This window comes from Prionailurus bengalensis, chromosome F2 (assembly GCF_016509475.1).
Source record: "Prionailurus bengalensis isolate Pbe53 chromosome F2, Fcat_Pben_1.1_paternal_pri, whole genome shotgun sequence".
NCBI lineage: Eukaryota > Metazoa > Chordata > Mammalia > Carnivora > Felidae > Prionailurus > Prionailurus bengalensis.
Window position 1 is genome coordinate 24,545,473 of NC_057353.1, and position 18,666 is coordinate 24,564,138.

General features: G+C 36.6%; 1 protein-coding gene across 2 annotated transcripts in view; it reads left to right on the forward strand.

Moving 5' to 3' along the window:
• Positions 1-14,006, forward strand: part of CRISPLD1 (cysteine rich secretory protein LCCL domain containing 1) — a 50,187-nt gene extending 36,181 nt beyond the window's left edge. For both annotated transcript variants that reach the window (XM_043601226.1, XM_043601227.1), the window contains 3 exons: positions 4,510-4,585; positions 10,758-10,888; positions 13,802-14,006. In XM_043601226.1, the coding sequence (XP_043457161.1) occupies positions 4,510-4,585; positions 10,758-10,888; positions 13,802-13,853 (259 nt within the window). In that variant the 3' untranslated portion in view covers positions 13,854-14,006. The remainder of the gene's footprint in view (positions 1-4,509; positions 4,586-10,757; positions 10,889-13,801) is intronic.
• The last annotated feature ends 4,660 nt before the right edge of the window (positions 14,007-18,666 follow it).

Below are 18,666 nucleotides of genomic sequence, written 5' to 3' on the forward strand. Positions count from 1 at the left end.
GCTAAGGTGAAAATTGTTAGAAGTATTATGGCTATAAGTCATAACCGTACATAGGAAAAATGAAGAAGTTCTTTTCATATCCACTCTTATTTCTATCCACGTTTCTTCCATTAATACAAGGAAATCACATATTAATTCCAAGAACCAATACTGAGATTTGAGATAGAATTATAATTGATAAACTGTAGTTACTAAAAAACTGAAGGAGCTCACTTTTTATGGAAAAGTTTATTTTGGAAAAGCTTCATCGCTTAGCCTTTTATTTTAAAAAAAAATTTTTAATGTTTATTTATTTTTGAGAGCATGAGTGGGGGAGGGGCAGAAAGAGAAGGAGACACAGAACCTGAAGCAGACTCCAGTCTCTGAGCTGTCAGCACAGTGTCTGATGTGGGGCTCGAACTGACGAGCTGCGAGATCATGACCTGAGCTGAAGTCGGACGCGTAACCTACTGAACCACCTAGGCACTCCTTCACTTAGCCTTTTAAAACTAAGGTAATGTTTTACTTAAAGAATAATATTGGTTGTTCACAAGGCAATAAAAGACTGTGATGATGTAAGAAGTGGGTACTTCTTGGGGCACCTATGTGGTTCAGTCGGTTAAGCGTCCAACTTAGGCTGAGGTCATGATCTCAAGGTTTGTGAGTTCAAGTGCTGTGTCAAGCTCTGTGCTGACAGTTCAGAGCCTGGAGCCTCCTTCAGATACTGTGTCTCCCTCACTCTCTGCCCCTTTTCCACTCATTCTGTCTCCATCTCTCATAAATAATTTAGAATTATCCATTAATAAATATTTATGAAATACCAACTATGTACAGTATAATGCTAGGCCCTCTCAGCCATGTGACTAGGCTATGAGGACCAAATAGTAAGGATAATCCCGAAAGAGTATTCCAGCATAAAGCCTTCCTCTAGTAGATGCTAAGTAAATGGCAATTTTAATGTCTGTGGCATAAATTTATAGTAATATTGTTCCAAAATAAACAGAAAATCACTCAAGTAGACTGTTAATGCATTTTTCCTGTTTCTTCGGTTATTCCAGAAAGGGAAATATTGCCCCAAAAGAAAAATTCTTCTAGTTAAATTTTATCTTTTACTGCTACCAACGTAACAAATTGGTAGAAGTAATGATTTATACATAATTTTGACCTTACGTAGTCTGGAAATTCACCCTTCTGTTTCCTTTTAGAGACTACTGAAACAAAGGGTTGTCTTTTCTCATATAAAAATTTTAATAGTTTCATAAATTATGTTATAACACATTACTTATATGACAGTTTATAACTTTTAGGGAACCATGTGGTTGGTACATCTGTTTCAGAATTTCATATAACTTAAATAAGTTGAGACATAAATCTTTCGGGGAGAAAATGCCCAGGGCAAATAAACGAAAGGAAATTAACTCAAGATGAGCATGAAGAAACAATATTTACCTGTATAGTTGTGTCCTTGAGAGGTTCCATAGCTGATAGAATAGACCCAAATAAGCAATCTCTATGATTCAGTACCATAACCTTATAAGTATCATGTGTTTGTGTGTGTTATTAGAAATCTTTTTTTCTGGCCTGGGGATGACACATGGAGGGGGAGGGCAGAAATCATATCATGCTTAACATGTATCTATAAATAATTAGAGCTTTGAAGCCTATTGAATGTCCAAAATGTAAAAGCAGGTATCACTAAAATGTTGATACATTTTTATTCAATGCTTATAAGTAAATTGTATATAAAAGAATGTTTACCAGGTCACTGTCGACATTCTTAGTCACACGTAACAAGGTGTTATAACCAGAGATTAGAACACAATCAAGTAAAAACCTCCTTCAGTCTATCTTTGATCTGAACTTGCCTAAGTAGAAACTGTCTCAGTTTGGAGCTACTCACCTTGGCCTTCCACAAACCAAGTGCCAAATATGGTCAAGGTAGAGCCAGCACAGTATGATCCTAAGGGCTGAGCACCTATTACTACCATAGGATGGGCAGTGAATGCCCAACTGTTCTCAAACACACATAGAAAATTTCACATTCAATGGGGACAACTTTCCTCCTATAGAAACCCCCAACAGCATCTTTTATAAAAATCAACTCTTTAAAGTTATAAAACTCATTTATTTATATTTAAATGCTTCTGGTTTAGATGCTATAAGCATATATCCTCTAAAATAAACAGTATTATACAGATTTTAGAAATAAGAAATGCAGCTATTTCTTAAAAGCTATCTTAGGAAGGAGTTGCTTCAGCTGGTAAAGGTAGTTGCAATTGAAGTATTTTTAGAATACTTTGGGGAAGGGGCCCCTGACTGACTCAGTGGGTTGAGCCTCTGACTTCCGGTCAGGTCATGAATTCACGGTTTGTGGGTTTGAGCCCCCTGTCAGACTCTTTGCTGACAACTCAGAGCCTGGAGCCTGCTTTGGATTCGGTGTCTCTCTTTCTCTGCCCCTCCACTGCTCACAATCTGTCTCACTCTCTCAAAAATCAATAAACATTAAAAAAAGAGTTTAGAATACTTTTGGTAAAATCATTGATTCCTTCATCAGACAGTGATTTTCATGTAGTCATTTTGTTGAGACTCTGATTTATTTACTAAAATGAATTCCCTTTTTTCCAGATGTAGTTTTTAATGTTCTTTTATGTGTGTGTGTGAATCAAACCTTTTGTGTGTGTGTGTGTGTGTGTGTGTGTGTGTGTGTGTGTGTGAATCAAAGAGCCCATTGATTTAAAAAAAAAAAGTGCCACTTGATAGTTTCTTAAACTCTCAGAGTGGAGTTTTTAATCATGTGATTGATTGAACAGTGATAATTGGATCCTATGTGGAAATAAAAAGCTTTTGGAAATGTTATTTATTTTTTAGTTAAAAATTTTTTTTTTTGTTTTTTTATTTTATTTTTGGGACAGAGAGAGACAAAGCATGAACGGGGGAGGGGCAGAGAGAGAGGGAGACACAGAATCGGAAACAGGCTCCAGGCTCTGAGCCATCAGCCCAGAGCCCGACGCGGGGCTCGAACTCACGGACCGTGAGATCGTGACCTGGCTGAAGTCGGACGCTTAACCGACTGCGCCACCCAGGCGCCCCTAAAAATTTTTTTAATGTTTATTTATTTTTAAGTGAGAGAGAGATAGAGCATGAGTGGGGGAGGGGCAGAGAGAGAGGGAGACACAGAATCTGAAGCAGGCTCCAGGCTCCAAGCTGACAGCAGTAAGTGTGACACAGAGCTCGAACTCATGAGCCTTGAGATCATGACCTGAGCAGCCAAAGTCGGACATTTCATTGACTGAGCCACCCACATGTCCCTTGGAAATGTTATTTAAATGAGCTAAGCCAATCAGATATCAGTAAGGCAATAGGATATCTGGAGAAAGAATATTCCATGCTCAGAGACAGATAAGTGCAAAGGCCCTGAGGAAGAGCCTATTTTTGTATGTTTGAGAAGTGGCAGGCCAATATGACTGGATCTGGGGGAAGAAGTGGAAGAGGAGGAGGATATGGAGTCAGAAAGATAATGGGGGGACAGGATATGCAGGACTTATTGGCCATTGTAAGGATTTTTTTCATTTATTCTGAATGAGATGGAAAGCCACTAGAGTATTTGGAGCATAAGAATATGATTGGTCTTGTGTGCTTTAATTCAAGTGGGAAAAAAACCAACACTGGAAGGGGCAGGGTTGGAAGCAGGGAGATCATAGGAAAGCCTATAGCAGTAAGCTAGACACCAGATGATAAAGTCTGGAGCTATAGTAACTGAGGTGTTTAGGGATGCTCTGATTTTATTTCATGGATGACCAATAGAAATTGCTGGCGGACTGAATGCAAGGTGTGAGATAAAGAGAGGGATTGAAGCTAGAATAAAGTTTTTGGCCTGAGGATCTGAAATAATGGAGTTGCCATTTATTGTATGAAGCCTACATAAGGAACAGATATGGGGACTGGAGGAAAAGATTAGGAATTTGGTTGTAAACACCCTTAGTTTGAAATTGTTATTAGATTTTAGTGGAGATATTGAATAAGCAATAGGACACAAATTTGGAACTAGGAGGTCTCAACTGGGGATACATATTTGGAAATCAGTAACTTATAATCACAATTAAAACCATGGAATTGAAAGATGTACCAAAGATGTGAACATAGAAGAAAGAAGCTAGATGTGTGAGTCAGACAATGAGTCGGTTTCAAGTTAGCTGTTTATTAAATTCTACAGAAACATTGGGTACAGTTCCCAGATACTGAGAGATACAACCTGATGTGTCTTTCTGCTTAACCCCTGAATTAGAAAGCTTCCTGGTTAAGTTAGAAAATAAAAGAAACACATTTGTGCCAAACGCTAGAAGTGGGTAAATTAAGCAGAAGCAATTGCATCTACTGCCTGGCTTCTACAATTGACCTATTTTAGAAAAAAAAAATGAATAGGGTGAGAATGCTGTTAACATTTGTGTATGCATGTCTGTGGTCTTATGAGTAAGAATGGCTAAAGAAACCCGCTACTTAATATTTGTATATATATATATTTTTTTTCAGAGTCTACTGTCCTCGTAACTGTATGCAGGCAAATCCACATTATGCTCGTGTAATTGGAACTCGAGTTTATTCTGATGTAAGTATCTTAATTTATGCAGCTCTCAGTATTCATGGATATATGTGTTTACACAATATTTAAATGTATGTATATACATTTATATATAGAAAAAGGAAACATTCTGTGTTGGTATACATATTCTCAGAGAAGCTAATCAATAATAACACTGAAAAACAACTATTCTTATGCAAATATGAGTGCATAATAATTTATTTTTACCAAAATTTTTTTTTTATGAAATTTATTGACAAATTGGTTTCCATACAACACCCAGTGCTCATCCCAAAAGGTGCCCTCCTCAATACCCATCACCCACCCTCTCCTCCCTCCCACCCCCCATCAACCCTCAGTTTGTTCTCAGTTTTTAACAGTCTCTTATGCTTTGGCTCTCTCCCATTCTAACCTCTTTTTTTTTTTTTTTCCTTCCCCTCCCCCATGGGTTCCTGTTAAGTTTCTCAGGATCCACATAAGAGTGAAACCATATGGTATCTGTCTTTCTCTGTATGGCTTATTTCACTTAGCATCACACTCTCCAGTTCCATCCACGTTGCTACAAAAGGCCATATTTCATTTTTTTCTCATTGCCACGTAATATTCCATTGTGTATATAAACCACAATTTCTTTATCCATTCATCAGTTGATGGACATTTAGGCTCTTTCCATAATTTGGCTATTGTTGAGAGTGCTGCTATGAACATTGGGGTACAAGTGGCCCTATGCATCAGTACTCCTGTATCCGTTGGATAAATTCCTAGCAGTGCTATTGCTGGGTCATAGGGTAGGTCTATTTTTAATTTTCTGAGGAACCTCCACACTGCTTTCCAGAGCAGCTGCACCAATTTGCATTCCCACCAACAGTGCAAGAGGGTTCCCGTTTCTCCACATCCTCTCCAGCATCTATAGTCTCCTGATTTGTTCATTTTGGCCACTCTGACTGGCGTGAGGTGATACCTGAGTGTGGTTTTGATTTGTATTTCCCTGATAAGGAGCGACGCTGAACATCTTTTCATGTGCCTGTTGGCCATCTGGATGTCTTCTTTAGAGAAGTGTCTATTCATGTTTTCTGCCCATTTCTTCACTGGGTTATTTGTTTTTTGGGTGTGGAGTTTGGTGAGCTCTTTATAGATTTTGGATACTAGCCCTTTGTCCGATAAGTCATTTGCGAATATCTTTTCCCATTCCGTTGGTTGCCTTTTAGTTTTGTTGGTTGTTTCCTTGGCTGTGCAGAAGCTTTTTATCTTCATAAGGTCCCAGTAATTCACTTTTGCTTTTAATTCCCTTGCCTTTGGGGATGTGTCGAGTAAGAGATTGCTACGGCTGAGGTCAGAGAGGTCTTTTCCTGCTTTCTCCTCTAAGGTTTTGATGGTTTCCTGTCTCACATTTAGGTCCTTTATCCATTTTGAGTTTATTTTTGTGAATGGTGTGAGAAAGTGGTCTAGTTTCAACCTTCTGCATGTTGCTGTCCAGTTCTCCCAGCACCATTTGTTAAAGAGGCTGTCTTTTTTCCATTGGATGTTCTTTCCTGCTTTGTCAAAGATGAGTTGGCCATACGTTTGTGGGTCTAGTTCTGGGGTTTCTATTCTATTCCATTGGTCTATGTGTCTGTTTTGGTGCCAATACCATGCTGTCTTGATGATGACAGCTTTGTAGTAGAGGCTAAAGTCTGGGATTGTGATGCCGCCTGCTTTGGTCTTCTTCTTCAAAATTCCTTTGGCTATTCGGGGCCTTTTGTGGTTCCATATGAATTTTAGGGTTGCTTGTTCTAGTTTCGAGAAGAATGCTGGTGCAATTTTGATTGGGATTGCATTGAATGTGTAGATAGCTTTGGGTAGTATTGACATTTTGACAATATTTATTTTTCCAATCCATGAGCAGGGAATGTCTTTCCATTTCTTTAAATCTTCTTCAATTTCCTTCATAAGCTTTCTATAGTTTTCAGCATACAGATCCTTTACATCTTTGGTTAGATTTATTCCTAGGTATTTTATGCTTCTATTTTTACCAAAATTTTTTTATGTCCTGCCCATATATGTTATATCAGACACTTTTGAAATAGACCAGAGGCATCCTTCTGAAGGAAAATTCATTTTGTATTTTTATTATTTTTTATTTTTTGAAGTTTATTTATTCTGAAAGAGAGAGAGAGAGCAGAGGAGGGACAGAGAGAGGGAGAGAGAGAGACCCAAGTAGACTCCACAGTGTTAGCACATGGGGCTCTATCTTGGGAACCACATCATGACCTGAGCCAAGATCAAGAGTCAGACACTTAGCCGACTGAGCCACCCAAGTGCCCCTCATTTTGTTTTTTTAAATCTTCCTTTTGGTTCTTCAGTATTTGTAGTGTAAACTTGATAATTAAGAGATTGTCATATGTATGAACAATATCTTACACTGCCAAGGGAACATGTTTTTCTTTTGTTTTAAAAAATTTTACTTCTTTTTTTACCAGTTTTTTAAATTTAAACTTTAGTTAACATACAGTGTAATATTAGTTTCAGTAGAATTCAGTGATTCATCACTTACATACAACACCCAGCGCTCATCACAAAAAGTGCCATCCTTAGTATCCATCACCCATCTTGCCCATCCCCCACCCACCTCCCTCCATCAACCCACAATTTGTTTTCTGTCATTGAGTCTCTGGTGGTTTGTTTCCCTCTCTCCTCTTTTTTACCCCTTCCCATATATTCATGTGTTTCGTTTCTTAAATTCCATATATGAGTGAAATCATATGGTATTTGTCTTTCTCTGATTGACTTATTTTGCTTAGCATGATACACTCTAGCTCCGTCCATATTGTTGCAAATGGCAAGATTTAAAGAGCACCATAAAATCAAGAACAGATAATATGTGAAAATACATATGAAAAGAAAGCACTTGAGGGGATGTTATAATGGACATTGTCCAATATACTGGGTTGGACAAGGACTCTTAGCTGGGAGGCCTTTGGTATGGACAAGTGCTTTTTGAGCCAGGTTTCAAGTGTGGGTTGGGGAATTGGATTAGGGACACATTCTAGGTGGGATGAACAACATTTACAAAAACGGGGAGATGACAGCAAGCGAGATGTATGCATAACACATAGGTTTGCTTATCTTTGAACAGGTGAGCATTCAATCTAAAAGGGGTTGCAGCCAATTTTGTGTGAGGGGTGGAGTATCCAGCTCTTGAAACATGTAAATGGAGAATCTGAATGCATGTTGATGAGTTTAGATTTTATGTGGCAGACATTTAGAAACCGTTACAAATTTCTAAGCCAGAGAGTTGCAAAAACAAATTCAGGAAATATACTCTTGAAGCACATATTCAATAGAATACCATGGAAATAGGTTTGTAAAAAGAGACCTGAAATAGTATTCACCACCTTATTTCTGTTGGTGAGTTCATTGAAGTCCAGGGTTTGTTTTCATTCAGCTTTACCTTTGCAATTGTTCTCCACATCTGAGTCCCTCCCAGGCTTCAGCTTTGCTGTGTACTTATTTGCAGCTTAAAAGGCCATGCTGGTATAATAATTTATTAGTCCTCATGCTTTACTTATTTTCCTGTCTGTTAAAATCATGGTCATTCTTCACATCCTAATTTATTGCCACTTTCTCTGTGGAGTGTTTTGCTGGATCTCCTACTACATGTATTACATAGCCCTTCTTTCAACCCCTAGAACTTTATTTTTTTTTTTTACTTTTAGCACTTACCTGATTCTGTTAGTGTTATGACTGTTTCTCTATCTTTTTTATTATTTTGAAGTTCCATGAGGGCAACAGCTAGGCAATTGGAGCGTCATTTTTTATTAACAGTTTGATGTATGCCAACCTGTGAACAAGACAGAATTATATCCTGCCTTAACAAAACTTAGAGCACACAGTGACATCAGAAATTTAGCGAATACCTTGCACATAAATATTTGTTGAAGAAATAAATCCATAAATGTACATGAATAAGCCTATCTAGAATCTTCAAAGATTTCAGAAGAAGTTATTCTTTTTAGATTGTCCCTTTAAGCACCAAACTTTAAATTTTAATCATGCCCGGTGAAAATCTTTCATAATATCCTATACCTTCTTATACCTATAGGCTGTCTATTTTTCTAGAGTTTAGGTTTTGTTAGACTTTGTGTCTTGAGATCATTTTATCTTCCTACCTTATTGGACTGCATAGGCAATTATGTATAGGAAATGATTGTATAAATCATTTTAAGAGTTAGTTGGAAATGCAAGGACTACTATTATGTGGTCAGTGCAGATTCAGAGATTCAAGCATTAACTACCAACCCCCCCCTCCCCCCCACACAAAATATATTATTTCTTTAAATACAAGATATGGAAAAATATCTTCTCTCTGCCTCAACCCCTCCACCTTTCTCTCTCTCTGTTTCTTTCCGTTACTACTTGTACATTTTATTGCTTTGAATTTTTATCATTTGTTACAAATAAAGTTAATTTCTGCATTCATTAAAAGTGTTCCACTGTTTTCACAGATAAATTCTTTTTTCGTGATATGTTAATTCTTACAAAGTACGGGTATAAAAAGAAAATCTCTTCTGACCTTTGAACTCAAATAGGAATGCCTGCTGACTGCGTAGTTATGGGCAAAACAATAGTTTCAAAACATATTAAGTGCTTGGATTTAGTGAATGTTATATGTAAGCACTTTTATGCCTTGGGGAAAATGCTGATAATACTCTTTTAACAGAGCAAGATAAATACTGAAATGCGTACAGAATTATTTTTAATTTCATCTGTTATGAACCATATTGGATACAAATGTTAAATCAGTGAGGAACTTTAAACTGTGAATAAAATGCCTCTTCGGAGTAACGATACGAGGTTTTAGATATATGGTATTTTTTGATATAGCAAAAGCATGAAAAGGATTAAACAGCTTGGCATTCAGGCTCTCTGATCTAATAAGTTCTGACTGATGCCACAAAGTTCAGAGCACAGTAATAAAGCAAGGTCATGTAAGATGCACATGCTTATGTGAACTTAAAAAAGCACATTAAGTCACTCACATGTGCATAGAGAGAAAAATAGAACACACTAGTACGATCAGAAAAGACCCCTGGGATATGAGGGGGGATTGTTTCATACAGAAACAGTTCAAGTGTTTCATTTTGTGGGATTTCCTCAGGCTGTATTCAGCTATTGACAAATTTTGGTAGAACATGAGGATTAAAGCAAATGTTAAAATCTGGAGAAGTCTTGAATGGGGCAAAAAAAAAAACAAAGTCAACTTTTAGAGGTCCGTAGGTAATGGTTTTAAAAACATGGACCTGAAACAATAATTTTCTCTTCTGTAGAACTCCAGTTCAATTAAGAAGGTATAACTGGTACAATGTAAACATAGTACCTTATGTCAGACCATTCAAACCAAGGTGATAGACATTGCAGATATAGGTTGGAAGCTGTGATTGTTCTTTATATTTAGCTTCATGGTTAAATTTTCTCTGTGTAGGCTATATTATTTAATAGAAGAAAACTCCTTATTTAATACACACCTGTATTTTGGAAAAGGAACCGTAAAGATATACAGAACTATTATCTGTTAATAAGACAAAAATGAACATAAACCAAGTACAGATAATGTAACCTGTTAACATTTGGTCAGAGTGACTAGCAAAAGCTAAAATTTAAGCAATAAAAGGAGCAGGGATGCCTGGGTAGGTCCGTTGGTCAAGCCTCCAACTTTGGCTCAGGTCATGGTCTCACAGTTCATGAGTTTGAGCCCATGTTGGGCTCTGTGCTGACAGCTCAGAGCCTGGAGCCTGCTTTGGATTCTGTGTCTCCCTCTTTCTCTACCCCTCCCTGCTCATGCGCGCTCTCTCTCTCTCTCTCTCTCTCTCTCTCTCTCAAAAATAAACATTTAAAAAAGATAAAAAGAGCGAATTTGTATCTGATTACTTACTTCCACTATAGAAAAAGCATGATGTTTGGAAAGGTAAGTGTTTGTTAGATTAAACAGTGATGGGAGTTTACCATTGTGGCCACCCTTGAGATCTGCTTTCAGACTTTCTCAGAATTGGCTTTAACTCTGTGACTTTTGCAACATTCCTTTATGCACAGAACATCAACCTGTAACTGCTGACTATATGTATAGAGACAAGTGCCAGTGACTTTGGTCCAACAGAACAGTAGACTGGACAAGTTCAGCAGGAATTTCCTAATAACGGTGGGTTTTTCCTTGTTGCCTCAGCTGTCCAGTATCTGCAGAGCAGCAGTACATGCTGGGGTGGTTCGAAATCATGGTGGTTATGTTGACGTCATGCCTGTGGACAAAAGAAAGACTTACACTGCGTCTTTTCAGAATGGAATCTTCTCAGAAAGGTAAATTTAAAAATCTGTTTACATATATATTTTGTATTTTATATACTCAGAGTCTCTCTCCCTCTCTCCTCCCGTGTCTGTCTCTCTTTCTCTTTCTCTACATATACATACATACACCTTTATGCTTGCTTTATAACCAACTCACTTTAGTATGGGTTTGGAGTTATGTGGCTGTGCCAGTGTGTTTCCTTTGCACGCTGAAATGGTTGGTCTTCCAGGGATGGGAGAATCTGAAGTACCAGAGGTGCCTGTCTCCTCCAGGCTTATAAAAATCAACATGAAAATCGGATTATGAGTCAGAACCACTCTTTTGTTAATTGTTAATAAGGAAATTTCTTTCATCCTCCTTTGGATTTTCTAGATTAGTTTTTATATATAATTCTTTCTAGGTGAGCAGGGCACTGAATATTTTTCTAATCCAGTTATATGACAAAGTATTTGATAAAAGAGTGAGTCTGATTTTCTCCAGAACCAAATTCTCTTTTTGATTGGAAGTTGGATATCTATTATGACATAAATCCATGCTTTCTGGTCATCTCATATTATTTGGTCCATTAGTATTATATATTTTTGTGGTTTGGGAAAATTCGTATGACTTACTTTATCAAGTAAGTTAAGTATCAAGTAACTTATTATCAAGTAAGTTAAGAGCACAGAACCTATAGTGATTTTTCAAATCATTTGTACCTGTACAAATAATATTAGCTCTTATGTATATTGTATGGATACAGAAAAATTTCTAACTTTTAGACATTTACTGGATTCTTCAGAATTGCTAGTGGAGGTTCCACATCTACGGTAAAGTTTCTCTAAAGGACACCAAAGGATGTGCCATGCAGGGTATCTAGATTGACTTCCACATAACCTTCTGAGTGCCATCTTTATAAAAAGACAGCTTTGCATTTACCATCTATTTTCAGCAGACCATATCAAGAAGCCATTGTTAAGAAGGTGATTTCTCTATAACCTGACTCATGTGGTTCATAGGAAGTTTAGAGCACTAACTTATTATTTCCTGAGTCTGACAAAATTTAAATCATGTTGCTATCATACTGATAAATATTTTTAACATCTATGGTTTCAAGAAAAAAATTTAAGTTTATTTAGAGAGAGAGCACAAGCAAGTGGGGGAAGGGAGAGAGAGAATGCCAAGCAGGCTCTGCACTGACAGCGGAGAGCCTGATATGGGGCTTGAATTCACAAACTATGACATAGTGACCTGAGCTGAAGTCAAGAGTCAGATGCTCAACCGACTGAGCCACCCAGGTGCCCTGGTTTCAAGAAAAATTTTAGTGAGGAAATTTAATGGTCAAATCTGAAAGATCCTAGGAATGTCTTCAGTAAAATGGAAACACACACATACACAGCACTTAATATATACACATTATATTTATAATATATATTGTATGATATATATAAAATAGATATGTATAAACTACATTTTTGAGTTGTAGAGTGTGATAGGCAATTTAATAAGCTAAAACTAAGTGGTGTTTCATTTACCTGTCATATTTCTTATATTTATTCTAAAAGTATAAGATGATATCCTGAGAAAACTGAGAATAATAATTATTTTTGAGCACCTACTATGAATTTCCCAGACACTGCTGAGCACTTTTAGTAGCTCAGCTCCACCAATGGCCCGGTAAAGTCAATTCTGTAAACCCTGATTTAATAAATGGGTTAACTTAGGCTCATAAAGGTTAAATGATGTGCCCAAGCTCTTCTAACTAGTCAGTCTCAGAGCTTGGGTTCAGCAGTAGGTCTGTAGACTAAGAAATATGCATTTTTCCAGTGTATCACTGTGTACAAAGAATAAGTACACCAAACCCAGCTAATTTCTAGAGTACTCTGTCAGTGTCCTGTAGATAAGTATGGCTTTTGATTGGCTATCTGCTTGTATGAACAACCTAGTGTGTCTGTGTGAGTACATGTTTATGTGCACTCTTGTGATACCCTCATACTTCTTCACTCTAAAAAGTCTCCTCTTTCTTTTCTTGTATGTAAATATATATGTAAAAGGAATTGCACTTGGTCTCCCTCCTAGCATTTATTGTGTTTATCTCTAAAAGCCCCTTTTTATTATTAAGAAAAACTTCATTCAAAAATGTAAAGACTTCAAAAGTTTACATTTAATTAGACTAAACAACAATTAATGGTATTATCGATGTTTTACCTTTTACGCATTTAAATGAAACATATCTTAACTGATATTGCCAAATAAAATATAAATAATTTAAGAAAGAATTAAATGTATGACTCTGTATCACTTTTAATTTGTGTTTTAAAATACGTTGTGTTTAAAATGAGATTGAGTGCTTGTATGCGTGATTCCATTTCAGTGAAGAAATTCTTAGGACCTTTCAGATTTGACCACTAAATTCCTCACTAAAACTTTTCTTGAAACTATAGATGTTAAAAATATTAAGTATGGTGGCAACATTATTTAAATTTCATCAGGCTTAAAAAATACTAAGTTATTATTCTAGAGTATTGCTTAATTATCACTGTCTTCTCAACTTGCAGTTAACTTTTAACCATATTGGTCAGTTGTAAACCTGGATCTCAGTACTCCTCCAGTAAAATGGAAAAACAGCTGCCTAACTCTGTTTTATTAGAATCAAAGGTGGTAATATGGGAAAACATGATCTGGAATCTACTAAGTTCTATATAAAATACTATTATTACTGTGCACCTTAAATTTTAGTAAACTTTCAGCTCAGCATACAACCGAGATTTAAAGAATTATGTCATTCTCACTCAGGCTTTCCAATAGCTATAAATTATAGTAGCCTAAGAAAGTTGGCCATCTGGATTCATAGAGCTGCTTTCTTGACTGTCATAAGTAAGCATGATTTATTTGGAGGATTATATGTAGAGATGACATCAATATACTTTTTGTATTTTTTGCAGTTTACAGAATCCTCCAGGAGGAAAGGCATTCAGAGTATTTGCTGTCGTGTGAAATGGAACACTTGGAAGAGGATCGTAAAGACTATTCCAAATGCCATATTTCTGAAGTTTGTATAAAATTGTAACATTACTGTACAGAAGATATCAACTATTTTCATCCCCAAAAAAGTGCCAAATGCATATAAATCTTGATAGACAAAATCTGCAAAAATAAAACATGGGACATTATTAGCTTCAGGAAAGGTAATGAATATGTAATGGTTTTAGAAATCCTGTGTTAAATATTGCTATATTTTCTTAGCAGTTATTTCTATAGTTAATTACATAGTCATGATTGTTCTACATTTCACATGTTCTTTTATATGGTGCTTTGAATATGCCACTAATAAAATGAATCTAAACATTGAATGTGAATGGCCCTCAGAAAATCATCTGGTGCATTTAAATATAATCAACTCTCAAAAAATGAAAGGAACCATATCATCACATTTTTCCCAGTTCAGTACTATGCCATTACCTACTCCAAATAATCTGAAATTGTTTTCCACTTAATACCTGTATAGTTTTTCTCTTCTGTTAAGTTTAGGCATATAGAATATTATGTCCTGATATTGCACTTCTTATTTTGTATAAAGTAATTCCTTAATATCCAAATGAATCTATTAAAATGTTTGATTCCTTGGGAATGGCTTTACTAGTAAGTGGAATGAACTATTTATTCCATAGTAGAATAGTGGTATGAAAACATTCCTAGTGATAATATAGTAAATATAGGGTTAAGCACAGGCAGCCAGAACTTTCTATGTGTTGTTCAAACTGAGGTCACACATTTTTCTTTTGTATCCTGGCAAATACTCCTGCAGGCCAGGAAGTATAATAGCACAAATTTTAACAAAGATAAACTAATGTATTGCATCACCATTGCCACTGATTTTATTAATGGTAAATGGCCTTGTGTATAAATGTTTCCATATTATGGTACCTATGATGGTGATATATTTGTTTCTATGAAAAATGTATTGTGCTTTGAGACTAAAAATCTGTAAAATGTTAATTTTGGTAATTTTTTTTTCTGCTGGTGAATTTACTCTTTCCTTGTAAACATATTAAAATTAATCATGTTTCAAAATATTTTTAGTTTAATTTATTCCTTATTTTGATTTAGAAATCATTTTAAATTAACAAAATTATTGCAAGTCTTTTAAACTTGGGTTACTGACATTAATATAAATAACATCCTTAATACCAGAAGTCTGTGAAGTCAACTTGATTATTTAAGTATTTGTATATGAAAAAGAAGACCAGATAATCATATATTTATAAGCATTGTATCAAGGGCAAATTTGAATAAAACGAGGAAAGAATCTGAAGGATAGAAAATAATTACTAAAAATTGACCAGACAGTAAATACTTCATACATTTTCAGAAAATAAGTGACTATGTGTTCAGGAGCAGAGAAAAGGGAGATAAATCTCATGCAGAATCTGGGAAAGCAAGACAGCTGGATAATAGAAAAACAAGAATAGAGAGGCTCATATTGACTGCTGCTGGAGAACAAATGGTAAAGAAAATAATGTCATGATCACTTATCAAGCACTGGCCAGAAATTCAGTAGTTCAAAATATAAGTAGTCAAAACTTAAGCATTTGTAGACTAAAAATATCAAAATTTAAAGCAGATTTGTGGGCACATTTTTTTTTCCAAAGACACATTACATCTTCTTAAATAGCATGATTGAAATGTAAACTTTGCCCAGATTCATCTTTTGCTCCCCATTGCACACTCCCCCTCAAATAGGGAAGTCCCATCTATTCTTGTCAGTACACGGTTTCTCGTATTTGTCCCTAGTCTAGATATTCATCATCAATTTCCTATACTATTTCAGTGTCTCCAACTGGAGCCTCATGTTGTTTCTCTCCATTCCTTTTCAATCTGTCCTCAAATTTTTCACTGGAATTACTCTCTTCTGTAAGTTTCCATTATCTAAGAAAACCAAATCATTCTATAAAAACATTTAAGAACTTCCATAGCTTGGGACACCTGGGTGGCTCAGTCAGTTAAGTGTCTGACTTCTGCTCAGGTCATGATCTCAGTTTATGGGTGCAAGCCCCACATCAGGCTCTGTGGTGACAGCTCCGAGCCTGGAGCCTGCTTCAGATTCTGTGTCTCCCTCTCTCTCTGCCCCTCCCTCAGTCATGCTCTGTCTCTGTCTCTCTCAAAAATAAATAAACATTGAAAAAAATTAAAAAAAAAAAGAGAACGTCTGTAGTCTTGCTCCATATTGCTTACCTATGCTTTTCTATACAAGGTGTGGCCTTGAGTAAGTTATTTAACTTTCTACACTTTACCTCACCTAAAAACTGGGACAAATAATACCCAATAGGGATTACTCTAAGAATTAAATGAAGTATTTTGTATAATGTAGTCAATGTCAAACATGTGCTATGTGGTCAGTATATGTTAGTCTTGTTATTATAATCATTCTGTTATTTACCTTGGGAAACTATGCATCTATCATGCTACACTACCTATCCATCAGCACTTGAAGTGAAATCCTGTAGGAATTCTCCTGCAATTCTCCTGGTAAGAAGTAAATAATGCCCTTTTAATTTGACCATACTAATTTTTCAATTTTGCCTTTTATTATATTTAAGGATAATCTCCTTGAGAATTTTAACATTCTTATCTTTTTACCCCAGGGACACAGTGATTTTTTACATTCTATAAATGGTTGGTCAATATTGATAAATGGTTATTCCAAAAATTCCTAGTTTTATTCTTGACACAAATGAATATTGCTGTATATTATCACATCATATTAGAGCTAATGAAAATAGTTTATTGATAAACATTCTAAATGTGGGTTTAAGACAGGTCAGTGCTTATAAAATACTATTGATATTATTTCAACTTTTAAAGTTTACCAGACCATGTGTTTCCTTAATGTTCTGAATCTGATAAAACTGATCTGTGTATTTCAAGCAAAGCAGAATTCTCCAAAAAGATTTTCTCTTCTAACCTATTAAATGACACATTATAATGTATGCTTTTCTATTCAATATTATATTTTGAAATATTGACTTCTCTAGCATTTCTAAAATGTTTCAAAAAGAACTGTAAACTCTCGAAGAACACAGTAAGCTAAACAGAGCTATCATTTCTGCAAATATACCAAACGTCAGATTTAGGGTTTAAACTAATTTATTGCACAAAGAATGACATCGTTTAAGTTGAGTTAAAACACTTATCTGAAGTGATATTTCAACCGTGGCACCATAATTTTCAGGAGTTGAAGAAATAGTTTAGCCAAATAATGTGATCCTCTTTCACTAATCTTTTAAAATTAAAGGCTAAGTTATATCAATTTGAAGTTTTTAAAGGCACTAGGGGATGCCCACTCTCCCGTGGATTCAGAATCTGGAAAAGTGATTACATCATACTCCGTTTAATCCTGCTGATTTGGGACATATCCAGCCATTGTAATTCACTGGTGCCTCCCATCATCTCTGACCCTGGTCAAGCCCACATGCCTTCTGAGATCCCGGGAGGTTTGGTTCTGAGGTATCGCGAGATCGGACTTTCGCAGCATTATCAATTGTGCTGTGGAGCAGGAGGGACTCTGGTAGCTGGGGGTTTTCGGGAGAGGTCCACTCCTTCGGCTTGTCCTAGCGCTACGCACCCCAGATCCTGGGAAATCCCAGCAATCCTGGATGCTAAGCAGGAACCTCGCATAAACAGCTCGCTCGCTATCCCTTCGCCTTTCCCCGCGTGTCCTGGAACTGTAGGCCCGCGTTAACAGGGGCCGCCCCAGCCCACCATCTGCCTGGGGCTGGGGGCTCCTCCTGCTGCGTTCCCCCTGACTAGTGTGGAAGGTCGCGTGAGCCAGAGGTGTGTGGAGGACGCACAGGGCGTCTTGGGGAGTCAGGTCTCCCACGTGCCTCTTATCCGCACTTAGCTGCACTGCTCTGGATGGCAAGACTGAGGAGCTCCTGCGGTATCTGGCCGCAGGGGAATAGGCCTCTCGGCTTGGGGGCCTTCTGGATCTCGGCAGCTCAGTGTGTACCCCAGAAGTCCAAGTCTGTGGCCTGCTCTAGCCTCCACTGCCCAGACCCAGTTGGGGGCAGCCTGGACCTTGCAGTAATACCAGACCCTGTAGTTGCACTTAGCTGAGAGGTGAGTGTTCATTTATAGCTGGTAAGTACAAGTGATCTTTATTTTAACTCAAAGAATTCCACCAGAAGTGTTTATCATACATTAGGGGAAGAAAAGAATTGGAGACTGTTGTTGCTGCCTAATAATAAGATTTTTGCTCCTACTTGGCTTATTGCTTTGGTACTGCTGAGATGTTCAATGGAAGGAAATAATTATGGTAATATTATCCAGAACAGATGTGCTGGAAAATGTCCCATAACTTTGATATGGTTTTAATCGACAAAACAAAACAAACAATCTTGGGCTCCTTTGAGAACTGTAGTTGGACAACTTCTGCCTGTCTTGTGTGTGAGTTTATGTGTGTGTATAAATTTACATTTGTCACAGATTGATGCTGTGTTAGAGAAATGTCTTAGAGTTCATCTAACTACCATTTATTCTCTCAGTTTGCTGATGGAAAAAGAAAATGAATATGTACTGTTTTGGCCAAAGTCACATAGAGCTGTGACTAATTTCAAATAAATTCTTTATATTTCCAATCATATTTTCTATATTTCCCTGAGATACAGTCAGGAATAAGAGCACAAACCAAATGTTAGAGTCCTGATACCTAAATACTTTGATTAGGTCCTCACAAACTTAGAAAGTATCAAAAGTTATCATAATGTAATCAAATACTGTACATGTAAGGGTGATTGCCATACTAGTAAGA